Source organism: Mus pahari, chromosome 6, assembly GCF_900095145.1.
Source record: "Mus pahari chromosome 6, PAHARI_EIJ_v1.1, whole genome shotgun sequence".
Lineage (NCBI taxonomy): Eukaryota > Metazoa > Chordata > Mammalia > Rodentia > Muridae > Mus > Mus pahari.
The window spans coordinates 58,194,633-58,207,288 of record NC_034595.1 but is presented as its reverse complement, the minus strand read 5'-3'; the positions used below and the strand labels follow the sequence as shown (position 1 = coordinate 58,207,288).

The following is a 12,656-nucleotide window of genomic DNA, read 5'->3' as shown; positions in this document are numbered from 1 at the left end:
TGGGTCCTCCGGTAGTACTATGTCCAATTTTCTGAGGAACTGCCAGACTGATTTCCAGAGTGGTTGTACAAGCTTGCAATCCCACCGATGCTCAAACTTTTAAGAAAGTTAAAATTCTGAAACCTACCTGTATAGAATTCCACATTGAAAATACTTATTATTATAACGACCACGGCCAGCAGCAGGAGGTGAAAGATTACTTGGGAACTATAGAAGTCACTGCAAGAATCTAAAACACAAGAGAAATGAATTAGTGATGCTCATTCAGTCTTTCAGTTGTGTTCAGCATGTTGCAACATTTGAACTACAACTCTGATGTTTTTAATAACTTCATTTATTTGTGTATGCAGATGTATGTGTGAACGTTAAGTGTATCTGTGTACATGGCACAGGACTAAGAGGGCACTAGATCTCTCCTAGCTGGCGTTACAGGCATCTACGGGATACCTGGTTTGTTCTGTGAGTGTTGAGATCCAAGCCCAGGTCCCCACACTTACATACCAAGCATCCTTAACCACAGACTCTCAACAGACCCTACAACTATAATTCTCTCTTTCAAAGTCTGTCCTTGTTTTTAAGAATTTACTTGTATGCTGCTGTCAGGTCCAAAAGGACATCAACACCAGAACTCCAAAGGGAGTTACTCAGACTTTGTTTTGGGTACTAGAAAATGGTATTAGAATTTCTTTTAATTCACACAGATGTTGCTAACAGAGAAAATACAACCATATGTAAACATTTCATCATAGGAAAGCTACCATAGTAACAAACCAAGTTTGTTTTCAAAATGTAAACAGTATTTCTGAACTTTATGTAGTAAAGGCAATTAGTGCCTACAGCTAAGGAAAAGTAATGTGGAAACAGTGTAATTTATCAGTCCTAAAAAGGGTTAGTCTAAACGACAAAAACCAATGAGGTCCCTGTGAAAACTAAAACACTCAACAACCAACATGCTTCCAAGTTTAAACTACGTGTATGTTACTATCTAAAAATATGAACAAAAGAAAGAGACATGAGACATGTTGGCTGAATAGACTCACTTAATGAAAACAATTATTTTCAAAGTAGAATTCAGAAACCAAAATTAATCCCAGATTTCCTAAGCCTCCAACAATTAATCATCTGCCATCTCTGCCAGGGCTTATGGGTTAAGTTCATCAGTCCTGTATGATTCAGCAAATATGACACATATCAGCTAAGGCACGACTGTATCGCTCAGTAGCGATATTCCCAAAGGCCAAACAATAACAAATTCTAACTCCTTGACGGCCTACACTTTCTTATAAGAAAAATAAAGGAATATATTATTGAGAGAAAAAAAAAATCTCCCAAAGTAATTTGTATTTTTTAATCTTAGGGAATATTTTCAAGACTTCAAAACCTATTCTGTACCTTTATGCCTTTTTAATTTTTTAAAAAAATTTATCTATTAGGTTACACTGTGGGTAAACAAAATCTGAACACAGAGATTTCAGCTACTCACTACTTGGATGCTAACTGAGACAGATCATCTTAACCTGAACCTTAGTATTACATTTACAAAGCAAGCATAACAACGCCTTCTTAAGTGGTATTATAGGAAAGAGGTAACACACACATGGTACTCAGGACCCGGTACACTGTGATGGCTACCACTGACAGAAGACAATAACTGTGTTTCAGTGAACTCATGGACCGTAATGAGCCTTGTGTGAGTGTGCTTGCTCACATATATACATATGAAGGCCACAGTGGCACTAGCTCCCCATCTTATTTTTTGAGCTAGGGTCTCTCACGGAATCTACAGCTCAGCAGCTGGCTGGCCGGCCGATGAGCCGCAGCACAACACTGGGGTTATGATACGCATCACACAGCTGGCTCTTGCGTGTGCTGTGAATCTAAATTCAGGTCCTCAACTCAAGCAGCAAGCACTTTACCCTCTCAGCATCTTTCCAGCTCTTGAACATCATCACTTTATTTTTATATCCAAAGATTCCAATAAGCTCCATCCAGCTCACTTCTATCTCATCTTTCTCAGCAGACTTTGTACTAAGTCTTCCCTGACATTCTTTAGTTTTTGGCCTCTCTTATCTTTGTTGGCTACAACATAATAAAGTATTCTTTAAATAATTGTATAGCTTTTTNTTTTTTTTTTTTTTTTAAAGATTTATTTATTTATTATATGTAAGTACACTGTAGCTGACTTCAGACACTCCAGAAGAGGGCATCAGATCTTGTTACGGATGGTTGTGAGCCACCATATGGTTGCTGGGATTTGAACTCGGGACCTTTGGAAGAGCAGTCGGTGCTCTTACCTGCTGAGCCATCTCACCAGCCCCCTGTATAGCTTTTTCTTATTGCTTTTGAAATAGTTTCTCTATATGTATCCCAGGCTAGCCAGGAACTCCAGAGCCTCTTGCTACAGTCTCCTAAAAGTTGGATTATAGGAATGTGCTACTACAACTAGCTAGCTTAGACTTTTTTTTTTTTTTACCAGTCACAATTTCCATCTGCAATTTCAAATGGATGACAAGGAAAGGAAAGACAAGGGAACTGGGGTTGGAGAGATGGCTCAGAAGAGGGCTCTTCCAAAGGACCTGGGCTCAGTCCCAGCACATGGTGGCTCACAACCATCTGCAACTCTTCCAGGGGGATCCATAGGCACCAGGCACACACATGATGATGAACATACATATACACAAGTTAAATACTTATACACACGAAAAATACAAGTAAGTCAACTTTTTGTTTTTTTAGGGAAAAACTAAAGGACAAATATTTGTGTGGCTTCCTTTTCTTTTTTACTGTGTCTCTAGGGTCTTACTATATACCCCAGATTGGCCTTGAACTCAGGTCGTCCCAGGACACTGGGCCACGCCATCACACCTAGCTGTTTATATAAGTAGTCTTCTAATGATCTGTCCTGTCATCATACATAATCCCTGACACACTTACTTATTTTATATAACAAAAATGGCAGTTCTGTGAGTGCAGAAATGCAGAGTGAGTGCCTTTACATAATGTTTTAATGTCAATACAGACAGTAATTAAAAATTACCACTTACCTGACAGCCACTGTATAGGGTGGAATAAATCGATGCTGCTTAAGACTATAAAGGCTGTGATGCAGACGGGTAGAAGCAGCACTGACCAAATAATGCTGGTAACTATCCTCCAACCCAAAACCTAAAGTTAAACACAACTCTTCAATCAAGAAGTCAGTTACTCTAACTCAGACATGCAAATCTTGCTTCTTCATTTAGGCTATTAACATGAACCACTACCATTTGCATTCTCTTTACTTCTTTCCTTGCACCCACCCCCCACGCCCCAAACACAGAATAGAAGCAGGGAGGTGAGCTCTCTCTAGCTGAAGCCTGGAGTAGGCTGTCTTAAATAAATCAAGAATATATGCTCGGTTTAGCGTGTCCCCAACCCCAGCGTCTGCTAAGGCCACATTCGTTCAACACAGAGCACCCCTTCCCGTTTCCTAGCCCAAGGAATCAAGCCATTTATTATGCAGCAGCTCGAATCGCTAACCTTTTGCTCTACAACTTTTCCACCCTGTCCAAATTTCCATTCGGGCCATCCCAACCACGCTGGCAAACTTCCACTTAGGACTCCAGCTCAACACCCTAGATCTAACTTCCACTCGGGGACGCCCACACACCCTTGCACCCAATCCCCGAGGCGGTCAGGTCCCTACGCGCTATTCCTAAACCGCTCCAAGTCAGGCCCCTTTAGCCAAGCGCGCAGGCACCGCCAGAGAGGCAGGGAGCGCCACAGCGCTCTAACTCACGCGCCAAAGGATGTCCCGCGGCGACCCGCCGGCGCAGGGCCCGCTCGCAGCCGTGGCCATGGAGATGGCGGGCCCCGCTCTCAAGCGTGCCGGGGACAGAGTGTCCGCCCGCCACCACTGTTCAAAGGCAGGAAGGCCCCGGGAGGACCCAGCTGGGGCTGCCCGGTACGCTGCCTGGGCAGGGTTCTGCAAAGCCGCCAGACCAGCTCTCCGCAGCTTGGCCTGAACAGATTCAACCGGCCAGAGCTTCCCCGTAGCCACATGCCCCAAGGTGGGCTGTGACTCAAGAAAGCGTCCTCTGGAGTCCAAAAAGTCCTTCCGAAGCAGGGTCCATCGGGGCGTCAAAAACAAAGGGCGACGGTGCTGCATGCTGGGAACTGTAGTCTCGACGACCCCTGAGGGAAGAGGAGCGTTGCATTCTGGAACTTGGAGTTCCAAAGTACAGGCTCGCGGTGTAACGTGAAGCATGTTGGGGTGTCCTAGAACTGGAGTTACAGTTGTTAGCTGCCATGTGGTTACTGGGAATTAAACCCGGATACTCTAGAGGAGCAGCCTTTCACGGGACTCACCTCCTCAGCCCCTTCCTTTCTCTTTTTATCTTTTTTTAAAACTAAAGCTGTAATAGCCACTGGGAGTCAGATCTCATGACTGATGGTTGTGAACCACCATGTGGTTGCTGGGAATTGAGCTCAGGACCTCTGGAAGAGCAATTGGTGCTCTTAACCACCGAGCCACCTCTTCAGCCCAGAATAGCATCTTTCTAAAAGTGAAATCACAAGATAATGAAGCTGTCTTAATACTCATTAACTTCACTGAATTCCTTTTATTCAAAATAAAGTGTTTTATTGATAAGAAAGGTATGTTTTGGTTTTTAGCTTCAGCTATTAATACTTGTTAAGTGCAGCATCTTGATCCTCATTGAGCCTCTATTCCTTCAAGTGTAAAATAAGAATAAAAACACAACATCCTGTTAATGGGGTGAAGATGTAAATACTATATACTATAAGACAACTATTGAAAGCTGGGTGTGACTAAGTTGTAAAATGCTTTCCTGATATATACCAAACCCTAGCTTTGATCTACAGCACCTCCCAAAACATGGCAGCACTCAAGAAATTGAGGCAGGAGGATATAAAGCTCAAAGCCATCCTTAGCTAGTGAGTTTGAGACTAGTTTGGAATATGTGAAACAGCTGTCTCCAAAAGGAAGATTCCCATAGGCAGAGAGGTAGCTCAGCCAGCAAAGTGCTTGCTACATAGCATGAAGACCAGAAGTCAGTACCTGGACCCCAGGAAGAAAACCTGAACATGGTGCTAGGCAGGTGCTGGGCAGGTGCTAGGCAGGTGTTGTTAAGCAGGTGCTGGGCAGGTGTTAAGCAGGTGCTGGGCAGGTGTTAAGCAGGTGCTGGGCAGGTGTTAAGCAGGTGCTGGGCAGGTGTTAAGCAGGTGCTGGGCAGGTGTTGGGCAGATGGAGATAGGAAGCTCTATGGGGCTTATGACTAGTGAGCTAAGCTTACTCTGAGCAACTGAGAAACAAGGTGGAGGGAGCCTGAGGAACAACACACGAAGTAGACCTCTGGCTTCCACACCCACATGCACAAAATGGACACATACACACACAAACATGCACACATACACACAACTTCCCACCGGCTCAAATTCCTCTCTGATTACTTTTGGTCTCAGTCAAAAACCTGGGTGAGTAGTGCTAACAGTCTTTTTATATAATGCTAACTAACATTCAACACCCTAGGAAGGTAGACTGGTAGACATGGTGTCTTGCTCACTCTGTATAAACTCATAGGCTACGGAGAGAGAAACTGAGATGGCACAAGATACTCTGTACTGTTTGCTAATGAAAGACCCCCATTCCCAGGGAGACCCTCGCTCAAGTCCCGGGATGAGATGACGCCCCAGTAACTTGAGAGAAACCATTCTTGATGCAATATGCATGAGGTTTAATTGGGGAAAAATCAGCATGCTGAAGACGAGCTCATAGGAAATCTACCCTTAAGTAGTTTCAATTGAGGGCTTTTAAAGGAAAGACCAGAAGGAAAAGGGGACGGGGACGGGGGCAGGGGGAGTTTACAAAGCTGAGTAAACATTTCAGCTCATCTCTTACAGAAGAGTTACAGGCTATCTTTGGCAAACATTCTTGGTGGGGAAACTAAGTAAACAACATAAGAGTGGGGATGATGCATTACAGCTCATCTCCTATGGAAGGGTTACAGGCTATCTTTGGCAAACATTCTTAGTCCCTTACACAATGAGTCAGGCGCAGGGTGGTTTAAGATGAGCCAGTTTCTCAGGCTGAAGGCGAAAGAACAAAGAATTCTAGGCTGAGCTTTGTTTCTAGGGTTTTTTAAAGAAAACACATTGACTTGGGGGTCTTACACTAACAATGGCTTCTTGGCTTATTTAAGATACCATATTAACTTCCAAAATTACATTAATACCAATCACACCTAAGCCAAAAGACAAACTGGGACTATAGTTGGTTGATCAAGAATAAACTTGTCAGCCGGGCGTGGTAGCACACGCCTTTAATCCTAGCACTCGGGAGGCAGAGACAGGTGGATTTCTGAGTTCGAGGCCAGCCTGGTCTACAGAGTGAGTTCCAGGACAGCCAGGGCTATGTCAAGAAGAAACCTTTCCAAGTCATAGAGAAAACTTTTAATGAATCGATTTACTATGAGTGAGAAAAATATTTAAAGGAGAAAACATTTGTTTGGGTGCATGGTTTCAGAAGTCTTGGTCCATGGTCAGCTGATTCCAAGCTTTCAGGTTTGGTGAAATAAAGCATTGTGGGGCTTGGGGCATGAAGTGGGAGGAAAGCTGCTCACTGCACGGGGGCTGGGAAGCAGAAAGACAACTTAGGAACAAGATGTACCTTTAGGGAATACCTCAGAGACCTACTTCCCTTAAGCAACGCCCCTGATTTCAACTGTCCCCACACTGCCATTAAACTATTAATTCATCCATGGATTAATCCGAATGGATCAGACCACTAGTCATAGAATCAGTAGTGAGTTAAAATGTGAAACACACACACACACACACACACACACACACGTACACATACACACAGCGTCTCACTGCTCAGATCCCTGTCTCCGCCCTGAAACTCACTTTATAGACCTGGCTGGCCTTGAACTCACAGAGATGGGCCTGTCTCTGCCTCTGCTGGGATACAAGTCATTCACCACCCCAGCCTGGCTTCAGTCTTCACCTTTTAATCCCTCCCTCCATTCATCTGCCAGGATTCAGGGTGTGGTTGGGGACTAGGGTCATATTGGACCACAGGAAGAGGGTTACAACTGTGGGAAAATAAGTCACTGAGCTTGAAGGAAACCGGTATTTAAAGCAACCACAGCAGTCCGAAGGAACCTGCCTTCACCTCCTCGGTTAATCTACACAGGAAAGATGAAGTCGTCAGGGTCAGGACAACTTACTTTTTATACATTTTCTCACATTGCTTTGCTTTGCCTGGACTTTTGAGGCAGAGTCTTGCCGTTAGTCCAGACTGGGCTCAGCTTACCTCAGAGCTAGCATTCCAGGCCTGGACAGGGTGCCCTGTTTATTACAGCCTTAAATCACTTCTCAGCCTTTTGGCTAAGATCAAGTGTATTATAGCCTTAAGTCATCTTTTGAAAGTATCTGTTTGCCCTTTTTGTCTGACCCTGTCTTGCTGCTTATTGTTTCCAGGGAGCTTGTCGCATTATGAATGCTCATTTAATGGACAAAATAATGAGGAAGACAAAAGAAATTACATATATCAGAGAATGTCCATCCAGAACTTTTGATATCTAGTTCAAAGAAATGTGTAATGTGGAAAACTGACCAAAGTGTGGAAAGGCCGAAAGAGCGCAGCAGGCAAAGAACAAATGGCAGGAGCCAGCGGGAGAGTTACTGCCCTGCACACGCCCAGTGAGCCCAGGGCCAGGCCAGGCTGCAGAGGGAGAGGAGGGAGACCTCCCCACTCTCCACAGCTCTCAGGCAGAAATTGAGGAGTTAGTCCCCTGAAGCGATTGAAGTGACCACAAGCACCCACACCACCCGCAGTCGCTGTGTGATCTCCAGGTTCCTTGCCAATGATGAGACCATTTGTAAGCTGTGGTATTGAGTGAGGTTTTGCTCAGAAATTATCTGGTACATTATCGGATGTTACAGGCTCTTGGTCCGGTAACCCTGTTGTAACTAACTCCCCAGCCAATCTGGAGCTGCTAAGTCACTTCCTCTTTTCCTGACAGTGAAAACTAAACAGGAATTCAGAAAATGTTCCCGAGACACACAAAACTATAACCCCCCCCACACACACACACACAAAATAGAATAAGATTAACTAACATGTGATGTAAAGGAATCAATACTGCTGTGTGTAATTATAACTCGGTAATTATAGAATATACAGGAAAAAATAAAAATTAAAAAAATCACAAACGGGAGTTGAACTAGAAGGAATTCAAGGGCTAAAAAACACAACAGCAAAAGGATTTTTGGTCATAAAAAATAAAGAAGCAGAAAGGATTTTAAAAAAGTGACTGGCAGGAGACTGTCAGCCATTAAAGGACAGGCTGAAACCAAAAATATAAAAGTGACTAATAGAAAATAAACAAAAAACAAAGTGACTAAGAGAGGGCAGAATGACGGCTTGGTGGTGACAAGCACTGGCTGCTCTTCCAGAGGACCAGCGTTTGAGTCCCAGATCTATGGAAATATGGTGGCTCAAGACCAATAACTCCAGTTCCGGAGGATCCAACACCCTCTTCTGGCCTCTAAGGGCACTGTACACACATGGTACACAAACATACTTGCAGAAGAAAATATATATCTATAAATGAATATTTTAAGTAACTAATCTTAAGAGAAGGCTGTATTAAAAATAAGTAAAAGTGGCCAACAGAGAAGTTAGGCAAAGAAGCTCAAACTTCTGAAAAGCAGAGCTTCTGACCACCTTGGACCCTCAGGTTAAGCCACCCACCCACCCATACACAGAAATACAGGGATTTCTTTTTCTTTTAAAATTGCTCTAATGTTTTTTAAATATTAAAAAATTTCTGAATCATTCATTTCAAAGTCAATTGTATAGATTTTTATATTTTATAACTAGTAAAAGAAACGGGCTTGGGTGGCAAATATCCATTCTGCCCATTTGGTTAGCTCCAGGCTCAGTCCTTCCCAGAGAGAAGGTTCTTACTAGGTTTATTCATTTACTTACTTATTTACATTTTATGTAAAGTGGTGTTTGGCCTACATGTATGAGGGTGTCAGACCCCTTATTGTGGGACTTCCAGGGTCCCACCCGAGGTGCTAATAAAATGACACAGAGACATCTGTACAGTCTAAGGCTGTTGGCCTTTTGGCTGTGGCAGACTCTCACCTAGCCCACCTAACTTAGGCCGGTTTCTCTGCCATTGCTTCTCTTCACGTGGCTCTCACTGATCCACTCCCAGCTCCACCCTGTCTCCCTTCTGTCCACTCCCCAGTTCTGCCCTAGCTCCAGCCCAGCTCCAGCAGCTCAGCTCTTTATTATGTAAAAGGCCACAGTCCTTTCACATCCAGCTGGCATTGAGGTCAGGGGTAAATGACCTTCACCAAGCATCTAGCCTTTTCTTTTGCCAAGACTAGGAAATGACATTTACATATCCTGCTAGCCTGCACAGCAATTAACAACTGAGAACACAGGTAAGACAGTTGATACAATATGTGTGGGTTTTCCCAGCACCTCCTAGAACTAGAGTTACAGTCAGTTGTGAGCTGCCATTTGGTCCTGGGAATTGAACCTGGGTCCTCTTGAAGAGCAGTCAGTGCTCTTAACCATCTCTCCAGCCCTGGTTATAAGCTCTTAACAGAATGAAATTAGCCTTTGCAGGAGGAAAATAAGCGATGTTCACTTTGAGACAGCTCCTTGGATCTCTAACATCTCTTGCACGGCCACATTTAGTGAATGGGGCAAGAAAAGGAATTTGAAACACAAGGGTGAGATTTTCCTGTGTGGTGTAGGGACACATGTCTCAGGATAAGAGCAGGCCACTGTTCTAAAGAGCCAATCCCAGGCCTTGGCCAAGACTTGGAAAAGTTCAGTCCACTGGTAAGCAAGCTCAGGACCCTCCCTCTTCCCCCGGACAGGCTGGACTCCACCGGGACGGGGTCAGAACCCTGGAGAAACTGATGTTGAGAGGAGAACCACGGGGAAGCCCACGTAGGATGAGCTACCCCGTGACCCAGGTGCACACAGATTTTCACCCTTTCCAATACCGTACAGGTTTTCTACAAAGGTAGATCTAAGCCTAAGACACGGATGGCCAAGTGAAACCCACAGGTCAAGAGCGTACCCAACTGCAGGACTGTGAGAAAGAGGCTGCGCCGAAGCTTTCCATCTGGACGCTCGGGAGTGTACAAGGCCACGGAGTGAAGCAGATGCGGGAGAAAGACCCCAGAGCCCTGCAAATAGCAAGTGTGTGACCAAGCCGCTCAGCCTCAGTGTTGAGTAACTCAGCTGTAAAGGAGCACACTACTGAATACTGTCTATTCCCACCAATGTATTGAAACTGAGTCCAGGGGGCTGGGGAGATGGCTCAGGAGATGGCTCAGCAGTTAAGAGCACTGACTGCTCTTCCAGAGGTCCTGAGTTCAATTCCCAGCAACCACATGGTGGCTCACGCCCATCTGTAATAGGATCCGATGCCCTCTTCTGATGTGTCTGATGACAGCTACAGTGTAGTCATATAAATAAATAAACCTTTAAAATAAAAAATAAACAGAAAGAAACTGAGTCCTTAGTCCTGACCAGTCACCCATCTTTCAAATGACCTGTCAGCAGGGCCATAGAGCTCTTGTGAGCAGGAGAGCCATGCATCATTGAGAGCCAGCAGATCTCACTGCACTGAGATGCCCCCGAGATCATCCACTCCGACACAGTGACCAAGGTTTTAGAACCAGCTGTACCCCTGTACATGAGCGATGGAATGAACCACCCCCTCCCCCATCGACTTGGGATGAATTTGTAATATGAGCAAGACATACAACACTGATGTTTTAAGTTGGAACTCTGGATTTGATGGAGGGCATAAAATAACATACCACCCCCTCAAACAGCACAACAAATTCAGAAGACTGTTGGGGGCCAGGCTGTTCCAAGGCTTTCTCAGAGGCCCTGGGGAAAGGACAAATAGAAGTAGATCTGTGTCCTTGTCCAGGGGCAGACTTGGCAAACTCCAGTCTGGGACTGGGGATAGGGCTTGAAGGAAATTGATTTTGGTTCCTGGGAAGCCGGCTTTTTTCCATTAAGAGACCAGAGCTATTAGTCCCAAGGCCACTGTGCTCCGTCCATGATGTAACACCGTTTGCCTGCCTGCCTGCTGACTTCATCTCACTGTATGATAGCTTTCAGCTGACTCCCGGACCCCCAAAACTGTGTATGAGGTGCTGTACTTCTTATCGAACTTGCTGGGCATAAGATATACCTTATGCAAGATCTGAACTTTCCTGTCCCTTCACTGTCTGATTCCCTGGACCTCCCTCTCAGGAGCCTGTCAGCCTGCTGGTCCAGGTCCTTGAAAACCTTGTTGTCTGTACCACTTTGCTCATTCAATCCACCAGCACCCACTAAGCGGGTAGAGCCAGGCACTGTGCCAGATGCTTCTGTCTGGTGTTCAAGCTTCATGTTTAGCCACTCCCAGTTCTCATGAATATTCAACCAGTACACCTGGAAGAACTGGTTATTAATATTCTGTTTATATGCTGTTCTTGGGCACTGGACTAAGACAGGAAGCAGAGGTCTAAGGAACTGAAACTGGGGGTTGGAGAGATGCTTAGTGGTTAAGAGCGCTGGCTACTCTTCCAGAGGACCTGGGTTCAATTGCCAGCTCCTACATACGGGCTCACAACTGCTTTGTAACTCCAGTTCCAGGGGCTCCCACATCCTCTTCTAACGTCTGAGGGCACCAGGCACACACATGGTGCGCAGACATACCTGTAGGCAAGATTTGTTCATACACAAAAAACTCAAAAACATTTTTTTGTTTGTTTGGGTTTTTTTGGTTTTGTTTTTGTTTTTTTGAGACAGGGTTTCTCTGTGTAGCCCTGCCTGTCCTGGAACTCACTTTGTAGACCAGGCTGGCCTCGAACTCAGCAATCCTCCTGCCTCTGCCTCCCAAGTGCTGGGATTAAAGATGTGCGCCACCACTGCCCGGCCCTCAAAAATATTTTTTAAAGAAACTAAAACTTACCTATTTATAGACCCCCTCCCCATAGACCCCTGACTGTCTCCTAAACATGTTGTTTTCTGTTCTTTCGCCTCTGCTCATGGTGGACTCTACCACCAAAGCCCGTTATGACTCTGCTGAAGGCGCATTCTACTAGGAAACCCCATGCTTTCATCTGTGTTCATGGGACTTATCCATAATCACAGTACTTGGGAGGCTGAAGCAAGAACATAGGTTTAAAGCTAGCCTGGGCCACATTGCTGCCTCAAATAAATAAACCCAAACAAAAATCCACTCATCTTAAAAAATTATATCTAGGTGTTTATTTCTTTTTTCTTTTTAAAGATTTCTTTCTTTCTTTTATGTATATGAGGACACTGTCACTGTTTTGAGACACATCAGAAGAGGGCATTGGATCCCATTACAGGTGGTCGTGAGCCACCTCATAGTTGCTGAGAATTGAACTCAGGACCTCTGGAAGAGAAGTCAGTGCTCTTAACTTCTGAGCCATGTCTCCAGCCCCTAAGTGTTTATTTCTGTGAGGGTTTCCCCGGGTATGAAGTGTGTCCTGTGTATACATTGTTATGGGGTTAGGAGATTAACTGGGCGACCAGGTTTTACCCTGTTGCCCAGACTGGCCTCCAACTCCTAGATTCAGTGACCCTCACCTAA

The 12,656-nt window shown here is 44.8% G+C and overlaps 1 protein-coding gene across 2 annotated transcripts in view; it reads right to left on the bottom strand.

The window, feature by feature from the left end:
* The window catches only part of Ndc1 (NDC1 transmembrane nucleoporin), a 49,260-nt gene extending 45,123 nt beyond the window's left edge, over nt 1-4,137 (bottom strand). Inside the window, exons 1-3 of one of the 2 annotated variants that reach the window (XM_021200009.1) lie at nt 3,779-4,137; nt 3,045-3,165; nt 128-229 (exon numbers count right to left, since the gene is read on the bottom strand). In XM_021200009.1, the coding sequence (XP_021055668.1) occupies nt 128-229; nt 3,045-3,165; nt 3,779-3,838 (283 nt within the window). In that variant the 5' untranslated portion in view covers nt 3,839-4,137. The remainder of the gene's footprint in view (nt 1-127; nt 230-3,044; nt 3,166-3,778) is intronic. The other variant, XM_029540253.1, reaches the window with a different exon arrangement.
* Between the last annotated feature and the right edge of the window lie 8,519 nt (nt 4,138-12,656).